The sequence below is a fragment of the Nyctibius grandis genome, chromosome 10 (assembly GCF_013368605.1).
Source record: "Nyctibius grandis isolate bNycGra1 chromosome 10, bNycGra1.pri, whole genome shotgun sequence".
NCBI classification, from domain to species: domain Eukaryota; kingdom Metazoa; phylum Chordata; class Aves; order Nyctibiiformes; family Nyctibiidae; genus Nyctibius; species Nyctibius grandis.
In genome coordinates this window covers 16765525-16776600 of record NC_090667.1, presented here as the reverse complement: position 1 = coordinate 16776600, position 11076 = coordinate 16765525, and the positions used below count along the sequence as shown (strand labels likewise).

At 55.3% G+C, this 11076-nt stretch overlaps 1 protein-coding gene across 1 annotated transcript; it reads left to right on the top strand.

Annotated features, from left to right (window-relative positions):
- The first annotated feature begins 267 nt into the window (after positions 1 to 267).
- LOC137668042 (endothelin receptor type B-like) lies at positions 268 to 10166 on the top strand. The gene is made up of 8 exons (XM_068409335.1): positions 268 to 317; positions 3602 to 4129; positions 5882 to 5994; positions 6454 to 6658; positions 7376 to 7525; positions 8292 to 8425; positions 9080 to 9188; positions 10017 to 10166. The coding sequence occupies exons 1-8, from the start codon at positions 303 to 305 to the stop codon at positions 10164 to 10166; spliced, it is 1404 nt and encodes a 467-aa protein (XP_068265436.1). The 5' UTR covers positions 268 to 302.
- The last annotated feature ends 910 nt before the right edge of the window (positions 10167 to 11076 follow it).

Below are 11076 nucleotides of genomic sequence, written 5' to 3'. Positions count from 1 at the left end.
CTTCCCAAAGCCGTACCGCGTTCCTCCTGCTTCGCCCTCCTCCTCCTCCATCCCAGTCCCTATTGGCTGCAGGGCTGCACTCGGGGGGAGCCCTGGCATCGTCTATATAACCAACCCCTCCGCTCAGAGAGACCTCGGCAAGTCACCAGAGGGGAGGGACATTCCCCGGAGCACCAGCCCGCGCACAACAGCCAACTCCAGGATCTACAACGCTGCAGCTCTCCCAGGGCCCACAGGACATGCCCAGCTGCCCATGGAGCTGTGAGAGGGAAAGACACTGATCCCGGGAGCATCCCAAGTTCATGGTTACGAGGAAGGTAACTTAACTCCAATGAAAAGCTTTGCTGTTCCGTGCACTAATTTGCAAACAAAATGATTTCCAGCTCCGGGGTGAGTTTTTGCACGTTTTTCAGATCCCCCCCCACCGGCCCCCACGCTGGGGGAGGCATTGAAGGGACCACGATGCCTGAGCAACGTCTGACTGGTGGGCAGGGAGAAGAAATCCAACACAGCCCTGGGGGAAGGTCCCTCTGCTTGTGGGCCAGGCTGGGTTCAGGCCAGGGAAGCAGCTGGGGACGCGGCCTCTTCTCCCAGGCAACTAGCGATAGGACAAGAGGACACAGCCTCAAGCTTCACCAGGGGAGGTTCAGGTTGGACATTAGGAAGCATTTCTTCTCAGCAAGGGTCATTAGCCATTGGAAGGGGCTGCCCAGGGAGGTGGTGGAGTCACCATCTCTGGAGGGGTTTAAGAAAAGCCTGGCCATGGCACTTAGTGCCATGGTCTAGTTGCCATGGTGGTGTCAGGGCAATGGTTGGACTCGATGATCCCAGAGGGCTCTTCCAACCTCATTGATTCTGGGATTCTGTGATTCTGTGGTGTTATCATCTGCCTTCCTCTCCCCTTTCCCCCTCCCGTGGCATTTTTGCTGCAAGAGATGTTTACCCGCAGAAAAGGTCCGGTTTGCGTTGGGCGAGGTTGGTCTGGCAGTGGAGCTGCTCTGGAAGGCAGCCTGCCCTGCTGCAGGCAGGAGAGCGGGCAGCGTGCCGTGGAGGGGAGAGGCTGGCTCGAGGTGACGACTCTGCCTGGGCTGTGGTGGGCTCTCCTGGGCTCCCAGGCAAGTGGCGTCCTGAGCCCCCAGCCCGCACGTGGCACCTTCCAGGCAGGCACAGGCTGTGCAGGGTTGTGGCAGTGGTTTTCAGTCTCCTCTCCTCCCTGGGAATCATTCTCTGATGTCTGTGTCACGACTCCAGTGGTCTCAGCTGCGATTCGGACTCAGCACAGCGTAAAGGACATTGCCACTTCCATGTACCTCATTTATCTGCTATCTGAAGAGCCCCAGCTGGGCAGATGGGACGGGGATGGCCCCTTCAGGCACCAGGTCACTTCCCCATGATCAGCAACATGAGCAAAGCTCAGAGGATTTTGGGTCAAGCAATGCTGGCACTGAACAAGCTCCTTGGTGTTCCCATGCCTCAGTTTCCCCCCAATGAGAAAAGGTTATGCTTTCAAGCCCTCTGAGATGTGAGAGGCAGCATGGAGGGCAAGAAGTAAACGGGCTGTTGAGCAGGAGAAAACAATGCTTCCCTTTTAACAAGCTGCTGGATTTTAAGGCAAGATGGGGGAGAAATGCTTTTTTTTCCCCCAGTGCTTTGCAGCTGCACTGTGGAGGGGACGGGCAGGATGCAGTGAGTGTGTCCTGTGATCCTCCCTCACATGAGCTCTTCTGCCCGGTCCCCAGGCGCTGAACAGCCGCACCAGGCTCTATAGTCAGGGAGAGCGTCTGGTTCCCCTCTGTCAGCTCCTGACTCCAGGAGCAACCACCTACCTCCAGCCCCAAGAAGCCCCGAGGGGCAGACATTCATCTGGGCCACCCAAAGCTGCTCCCTGTGAGCTGCCCAGACCCTCAGGGACCCCAGGCAGGACTTGTGAGTGGGATCTACCCTCTCCTACGAGCTGCAATCCTGTGGGCATCACAGGGAGGAGAGGAGGGCGTTGGGGGGGACTCACCCATGAGGCAGCTGCCCCTGGGGTAGCTTGGGGCAGGATGGGGAGCTGAGGACCTTGGCAAGGGTGCAGGCTCAAGTCCCTGCACCAAGGGTTTGTGCCCACTTCTCCAGCGAGGCAGGTTTGTGCTGACTGTGACCCTGTCTGGGGCACAGAGGGTGCTGGGGCACAGGCTGATGGGGGGCTCACACCTTCTACTCCCTCTCTGTGCTCACTTCCCACTGGTGGCCATATCTGAATCATCCAGAAGCCCCTTCTCCAAGCTCACATCATGCCAGGACAGTGCTAGAGCCACCCTCAGCTTCCTCACACAGTTGTGGAGTGGCAGCTGAGCTAGTCCAGCCTGAGGTGTTGGAGCGAGTCCGGAGGAGGGCGACCAAGCTGGGGAACGGTCTGGAGGGTCTGACCTACGAGGAACGGCTGAGGGAGCTGGGGGTGTTTAGCCTGGAGAAGAGGAGGCTCAGAGGTGACCTTGGTGCAGTCTACAACTACCTGAAGGGAGGTTGTAGCAGAGTGGGAGTCGGCCTCTTCTCCCAGGCAACCAGAGATAGGACAAGAGGACACAGCCTCAAGCTTCGCCAGGGGAGGTTCAGGTTGGCCATTAGGAAGCATTTCTTCTCAGCAAGGGTCATTAGCCATTGGAAGGGGCTGCCCAGGGAGGTGGTGGAGTCACCATCTCTGGAGGTGTTTAAGAAAAGCCTGGCCATGGCACTTAGTGCCATGGTCTAGTTGCCATGGTGGTGTCAGGGCAATGGTTGGACTCGATGATCCCAGAGGGCTCTTCCAACCTGGTTGATTCTGTCATTCTGTGAAGGCATCGCCTGAGATTTGCAAAGCAGAACCCCCTCCGGTGATATTTATTAGTAGTGCTCCAGCCTTGGTGAGCTTGAGAGACCTTTTACTGTGCTCAGCAGTGAAAACTGCAAACGGCACAGGGAGATTTATATCCTGGAATATCGAGTTGAAGGGGCACGGTGGATCTGGAAAGGAAGTGGTTCAATTAACAACGATGAGGATGGAGCAGGAGGGGCTGTTCTGCTCACACATAAATTGGAATAAGATGTCAGGTGTCGATAGAGCATTTCTGGAAAAAACCTTGTAGTATTTTCCCATCACAGTTCCCAGCAAGACTGTGCTGAGTCTTTTCGTTGTGTACAGAAAGACGGCGTAGGGCAGCCATGGGATCTGCTGGACAGGGGGATGTTAGTGTGGCTCCAGTTTGCCCATGGCACAAACTGGAAGAAAAGAGGCATAAGAGGCATAAGAGACTGCTTGTTTTCCTCTGAGGTTGTGTTTCTGTAGAGGCATGCTTAATTTTGGCAGCAGAGACTCCCACCCACGGGGGCCAGCTGCTGTGACTAGATGGGATCTAACCTGGCATTATTTCTGACTACTCTGATGATGGCCTTTCTCCAGCAACTGCTTTCATTCAGTCCCGTCTTGTTCCTCCTTCCTCTGCCAACTGAGTTTCAATTTCAATTTCAATCAATCAGGTTGGAAGAGCCCTCTGGGATCATCGAGTCCAACCATTGCCCTGACACCACCATGTCAACTAGATCATGGAGTTCTCTCCTTTGTCCCTTTCTGCATCTACAGGTCCAACCAAGACCCAGGCCAGGGCATCCCATGAGCACTGTGAGGACTTCTGCACCCAGCTCTGCCATTCGGTCCTCAATGGCGAGGATCCCAGCTCCCACCACTCTCACCATTTTCCTGACTTGCCTCTTCTCCGGGGCACACAGCCAGACCCCAAGGGCTTTCCAGGAGAGCACCATCCCCTTGGAGGTGCTTAGCCAAGAGCAGGCTTACAGTCTGGTCCAGCCCAGCCTGTTCCAGGATGCCCAGTTGTCGAACCGCTCGGAGAACCTCCCCGGGAGCACCAGCTCGGAGCCACCCTTGCTGCCCGTGTGTGTGAAGCCTGCAGATATCAGACACATCTTCAAGTACATCAACACCATCGTGTCCTGCACCATCTTCATAGTAGGTATCATCGGGAACTCCACGCTCCTGAGGATCATTTACAAGAACAAGTGCATGAGGAACGGGCCGAACGTCCTCATCGCCAGCTTGGCGCTCGGAGACCTCCTCTACATCCTCATTGCTCTGCCCATCAACGTGTACAAGGTAGGGTCCATACGGCACGAGCGCTGGTGCAGCCTGGCGATTGCAGGGGTGGCATCTGCTCCCTCCTGCCCCGGTGCCCTGGGGAATATCTACCCTCTGCTCTTTACCACAGGCTCCACTTTTGCAGGGGAGAGGGGAAGGGTGTTTCTGCTCTCGAAAGGATGAGAAAAACACAAACAGACAAAAAGCTCCGAGTACATTCACAGAATCACAGAATGTTGGGGATTGGAAGGGACCTCGAAAGATCATCTAGTCCAATCCCCCTGCCGGAGCAGGATTACCTAGATCATGTCACACAGGAACGCGTCCAGGCGGGTTTTGAATGTCTCCAGAGAAGGAGACTCCACAACCTCTCTGGGCAGCCTCTGCCAGTGTTCGGTCACCCTCACTGGAAAGAAGTTCTCCTCATATTTATGTGGAACCTCCTGTGTTCCAGCTTGCACCCATTGCCCCTTGTCCTGTCAAGGGATGTCACTGAGAAGAGCCTGGCTCCATCCTCATGACACTTGCCCTTTACATATTTATAAACATTAATGAGGTCACCCCTCAGTCTCCTCCAAGCTAAAGAGACCCAGCTCCCTCAGCCTCTCCTCATAAGGGAGATGTTCCACCCCCTTAATCATCTTCGTGGCTCTGCGCTGGACTCTCTCTAGCAGTTCCCTGTCCTTCTTGAACTGAGGGGCCCAGAACTGGACACAATATTCCAGATGCGGCCTCACCAGGGCAGAGTAGAGGGGGAGGAGAACCTCTCTTGACCTATAACCAGCCCCCTTCTAATACACCCCAGGATGCCATTGGCCTTCTTGGCCACAAGGGCACATTGCTGGCTCATGGCCATCCTGCTGTCCACTAGGACCCCCAGGTCCCTTTCCCCTACGCTGCTCTCCAACAGGTCTGTCCCCAACTTGTACTGGTACATGGGGTTGTTCTTGCCCAGATGCAGGACTCTACACTTGCCCTTGTTATATCTCATTAAGTTTCTCCCCGCCCAACTCTCCAGCCTGTCCAGGTCTCTCTGAATGGCTGCGCAGCCTTCCGGTGTGTCAGCCACTCCTCCCAGTTTGGTGTCATCAGCGAACTTGCTGACAGTGCACTCTATTCCCTCATCCAAGTCATTAATGAATATATTGAATAGAACTGGTCCCAGTACCGACCCTTGAGGGACTCCACTAGATACAGGCCTCCAACTGGACTCTGTCCCATTGACCACCACTCTCTGGCTTCTTTCCCTAAGCCAGTTCACAATCCACCTCACTACCCTATTATGTTATGACACCTGTGAGATGTGTCTGGGCTGTTGCAGCTCGCTCTTGCCCACTGCTTGAGATGGGTTTTGGTGGGCTGGAGGCAGAGGTTTCTGTGAAGGGTTGGAAGGGATGCCATGGGGTGAAGGACTTGGAGCTCAGCCAGGTTGGTTTGTCAAAGGGAAGCTTTACTCTGAAATTGAGTGTCAGAGGGGTCCTGGATTGAGCAGGCTGGGTGGCAGGGAGAGAAGGCAGGGAAATTGGAAGTGGGAAGGAGGTCCATGTAATCTGACAGTGAGAACAACCAGATGTGGCTGGCAGGGGGTCTCAAATCACTGCGATCAGATACGCTTTAAGCTCACACTGCGTAACCCCAGCGGAGGTGGCCTCAGAGTGCTTTCAACTGCTCTTTGTGGGCTTCTCACACCTTGTGGGTAACCACCTGCTGTGGTGGGAAGCCGGACATGCTTCTCTGAAGCAGCCTGTTAACCCTGCGGTTCTTCCCCAGCTCTTGGCAAAGGACTGGCCCTTCGGTGTGCAGGTGTGCAAGCTGGTCCCCTTCATCCAGAAGGCCTCGGTGGGCATCACAGTCCTCAGCCTTTGTGCTCTCAGCATCGACAGGTAAGAGACAACTTCTGCAGCTGCACTGCTCAGCCTGACCCGTGTTTGACTGTAGCATGTCCCTTCATTGTAACCGAGAGGCAGACTGCGGGGCAGATCGGTCCCAGGCCAAGTTCAGAGATGGGGACAGGGTGATGTCATGGAGAGTTGAAATCCAACAGGAATTGACTGTGGTGACAGAGTTTAAATCCTGCTGGAAAAGGTTGAGGGGAGGATCATGATATGCTGGGATGGTGGGGAAGAGTGGCACCTCCCCAATGGCAGGTAGACATTGGCCAAGGATAGCTACCATCACATTCATCCCTGATTCTCATCTTTCCCATTCCACTGAAGGAGAAGGTTCAGGGGTGGAGGAAGGGGCCCTTGGGGTCAACTCTAATCTGCACCTTCTCAGCCCCTTCCTGACCGTTGCTTTTCTCATTCCGCTCTGCTCCTGTTGCGTTCCCACGCGTTGGGCAGGTACCGAGCAGTGGCGTCTTGGAGTCGGATCCAGGGCATCGGCATCCCCATGTGGAAGGCAGTGGAGGTGATGCTGATCTGGGCAGTGGCCATTGTGCTTGCAGTCCCCGAAGCTATAGCCTTTGACATGGTGGAGCTCAGCTACTGGGAACGGCACCTCTGGGTGTGCATGCTTGCCTCCGAACAGAAATCCAGCTTCATGATGGTACGTACTCCATCCCACCAGCTTCATGATTCTTGGACTGTAAACCAGCCTTTACTTCTTCAGGTTAAACATGTGCGCCAGCCTTGGGGGAAGATAATCCCATGTGCACTTAGCACAGGAGCTGTTACACCTTTGCGCATCAGAAGTGTCTGATACAGGCCAGCATTGGTGTCAGGGATCACAGAATCCCAGAATCAATGAGGTTGGAAGAGCCCCCTGGGGTCATCGAGTCCAACCATTGCCCTGACACCACCATGGCAACTAGACCAGGGCACTAAGTGCCATGTCCAGGCTTTTCTTAAACCCCTCCAGAGATGGGGACTCCACCACCTCCCTGGGCAGCCCCTTCCAATGGCTAATGACCCTTGCTGAGAAGAAATGCTTCCTAATGTCCAACCTGAACCTCCCCTGGCGAAGCTTGAGGCTGTGTCCTCTTGTCCTATCGCTGGTTGCCTGGGAGAAGAGGCCAACTCCCACTCTGCTACAACCTCCCTTCAGGTAGTTGCAGAGAGTGATAAGGTCTCCCCTCAGCCTCCCCCTCTCCAGGCTAAACAACACGAGCTCCCCCAGACGCTCCCCACAGGACATACCCTCTAGACCCTTCACCAGCTTCATTGCCCTCCTCTGGACTCGCTCCAGCACCTCAATGTCCCTCCTGAAGTGCCCCAGTTACCCCCCCTTTCCCCAGTTTCCAGTTGCTCTTTCTTTTACGTGCAGTTCTACCGTGATGTGAAGGACTGGTGGCTTTTTGGCTTCTATTTCTGCCTCCCCTTGGTATGCACTGGCATCTTCTACACCCTCATGTCATGCGAGATGTTGAGCAAGAGAAATGGCATGAGAATTGCTCTGAATGACCACATGAAACGGGTAAGCAAACCAGGAGGGCAGAAACTCTTGTACTTCCCAAAAGAGGAGGGAGTGCTGCCGAAGGGGAGCACACACACGTGTCCCCGTGAAGGACACGCAGGAGCTGACATAGCCCCACAGCGGATACTGGCGCAGGGGTGCAGGCGCATGGATGAAACCAGGGAGATGGGCCCTCAGCTCTACCATCTCCAGTCTCAGGGACAACCCAAACCACTAGCCTTATGGCCACGGACCAGCTTGATTTTCATTTTCTATGGTCATTTATCTCTGGCTGTACTGTGCCAGCCCAGATCACATCAAACCGGACCAAACACTGAATGTGCCATATCACAGACAAAAGGTGCAGGGAAAAGAAGAGTTTACTGTCCCCTCCCACACTTTGAGGAATGATCCCTTGAGGCAGACCAGCTGGTTGTCACAATGACATAGTGTGAAGGGTGGATGGACGAGGCCCCCATGTCCCAGGGAGCATCACCCCAGCAAAGTCACCACGAGCAATGATGGGAAGGGGGGTGAAGGAGTCTGGTCCATATTGTGCTGCTGGTACCCTGCCCCTTTCTGCAGCCTGGATCTCAGAGTCCTCATGATGCAGAAGCTGGGACCTGCAGGTTGTGGTTTGGACTCAAAAGGGGTGCCCAGCCCTCATCAGATTACAGAAATTACTTGAAGGGCCCTTGCTCAGCATGGGGAGATGGTGCTTTGCCCCACCTGCTCTGCAGTGCTCAGCCAGACCACCCCTTCTCCCCTGCCCACCCTCTCTTTGCAGCGCCGGGAGGTGGCCAAGACCGTGTTCTGCCTCGTGGTGATCTTCGCGCTCTGCTGGCTGCCGCTCCACCTCAGCCGCATCCTCAAAAAGACCATCTACGACCAGACGGACCCCAACAGATGTGAACTGCTCAGGTAGGGGCAGCAGCAGGAGAAGGCAGCGTGGTGGGAGCCCCTGCGGGCACCGGCAGAGGCTCTGCTGGGCTCGTTATGGGCTGGTGGAGTCGCCTTCCAAACACCTTGTTCCAACAGCTGCTTTTCTAGCTGGCATTGCTCTCCTGATAGGCACAGAGAAAGGGTGTGGGGGACCATAAGAAGAGAAGAAATTAAATTTTGAAATGCCTCTATAAAGTTATATTAGGGTCAAAGAGGTCTCCTGGGTAGAGAAATATTCCCTGCAGGGCTAATTAGGGACTGCAGCACGTCTAGGGGCTGTGCACACTTTCTGCCATGTGGTAGGTGCCCGTCTTCCCCTCTCCTCTCTACCCACCATGCCAAAACCCAGTTCAGGCCAGACACTGCTACTGTGCTCCAGTTTGAGAACATCAAGGTCACCAGGGGAAATCAGATCTCACGCTTTTGGTTTCCTCAGGAAATGCTCTTCGCAAGGAAAGCTTTGGGCAATTGCCCAGCTGCAGGAGGGACTGTTTCGTGCCCACCTCTGTGTTATCAGGCACTGGCCCCCCATGGAAGCAGCTTCCCGGGCCAGGCAGTTTGGAAACCCTCCCTCAGGTCTCTGCTCAGTGAGCTTCCAACACGTCCACCCTCTTCTCTCCCCTCCTGCCTCAGCTTCCTCCTGGTGATGGATTACTTCGGGATCAACATGGCCTCCCTCAACTCCTGCATCAACCCTGTGGCCCTCTACTTCGTCAGCCGGAAATTCAAGAACTGCTTCCAGGTAGGGTTGTCCCCTCCAGAGCTCCTGGCTACAGTGACCCTTCCCAGACGTTGGCCCCAGGGGCACGAGCTCCCACGGACCAGGCACGGTGCAGCCAGAGGCACCCCCGTTGCAGTGGGCTTCTGTGCTTACGAGATGAGGGGAAAGGTGGAGAGTGGTTTGGCAAACACACCCAGCAAGCAGCAGCAGGACAGGTCTGGACCTCACAGCTCCTGGCTCCCAGGCAAATGCCCCATCAGGGACACGCCGGGGCTGCCAGCAGCCCACAGGGTTCCCATATTTGCTCATATACTGATCATATTTCTCCTCCCAAATTTTCCCCCTGCTTGGTGCCTCTCTTCCGAGCTTCAAGTACACCAGAGCTTGCTGCCCTGCTACGGGGAGGCTTTTGCCAGTGCAGGACCTAGGATGAGCCAAAAAAGTCCCTGTTGTTCTGGATCAGAAGCATCCCCGTGAACCATTAGACCAGGGACTGGGGCTGCTTTAAACTTTGAGCCCAAGTTATTCGGAGATGATATTCAGGAGTAGTGGAGTCCTGAGAAAGGAAGGGGATGGGATGGGATGGGATGGGATGGGATGGGATGGGATGGGATGGGATGGGATGGGATGGGATGGGTTCTCCCAGATCTCTGCTGGGAGATCTTCAGGATCATCCTGGAGATCTCCCAGCAGATCTGCAGGACAGCAAGGCTCAGAAGTGCAGGCTGTGATTCCCAGCCTGGCACTGTGCAGGTTGACTTGCCACCATGAGTGAGGGAATATTTCCTCCTCCTTTACCCTGTAGCCCACGCTTGTAACCTCTCTCTTCACCCTCTTGTCTCCTCGCAGTCCTGCCTGTGCTGCTGGTGCCAGAGACCGGCTCTGAGCATCACGCCGACAGACGAGAAGGGCTCTGTTGGGAAGTGGAAAGCCAACGGGCAGGACCTTGGGCTGGACCGGAGCAGCTCCCGCTTGAGTAACAAGTACAGCTCTTCCTAAAGCCACACCACCACGGGGCCGAGAGGAGAAGGCACTGTGCCAAGACGGCAGGACCCCTCCATTTCTCTCGCACAGCCGTTTCCTGGCTGGGCCTGAATTGTTTTTGCCTTCATGTCATAACTCACCTGGAAGGAGCCACAGCATTTCACGGACCCCTGGGACTAGCTCTGAACGACGCCAATCTGTCCCCCGGTCCGAGTCACCTCTGGAGGAGGGGGAAGGGGATTCAGATCCTTGTAGGATTTTTCATTTCCTTGCAGGAAAACCAAGTGACTTATGGCCGTTCATCTCGGGTAGAAATGTGGGGTGGGGAGATGTGTGTGAAAAGGGAAGGAAGGTTGAGATGTGGTCACTTTGAGATGGACGTGGGGTGAGGAGGAGAGGGAGACAACCATGTGTGACAATTTCCAGCTGAAAAAGCCAAAGAAAAGCTTTGATAACATCCCTTATCATCTCCCTGGGACAGTTTGTCCCCGGGCAGACAGCCACGATAACATCCAGGCACCATGTATGTCTGGAAGACCATCAATGGCATGAAATCTCCTCCTGCTCATGGCAGGGAGAGATGGGCAGTAACTTGGCTTCATTGTCTGACCAACCTGACCCGGGGAGCCCTAAAAGCCCCTCTCCTCTTCACCTTTTCCTGGGCAATCCGCCCCAGGCTCCCCAGCCAGGGATGACGTTCACCCCAGCTGTGTATGGCACAGGAAAGCGACTGTACGTGGCTGCAGGGCTTAGGGGACCAGCTACCCTGGGCAGAAGCCAGTGACAGCATCCAGCCAAATCAGCGGCTCCAGCTTCCCCCTCCCCAGGGCAGGTGAGCTGCTGGCTCACCGGGCACCGTTGCTGGCCCAAGGGACTGTCCTTCCAGGGAAGAGTTTGTAAGCCCAGGAAGGAGAAGGCAGAGATG

Bases quoted from the DNA above. Each gene is read 5' to 3' on its own strand.
- LOC137668042 (XM_068409335.1), top strand. The intron at 6,659-7,375 runs GTACGTACTCCA...TTTTACGTGCAG, and splicing joins AGAAATCCAGCTTCATGATG to TTCTACCGTGATGTGAAGGA. The intron at 8,426-9,079 runs GTAGGGGCAGCA...CTCCTGCCTCAG, and splicing joins AACAGATGTGAACTGCTCAG to CTTCCTCCTGGTGATGGATT.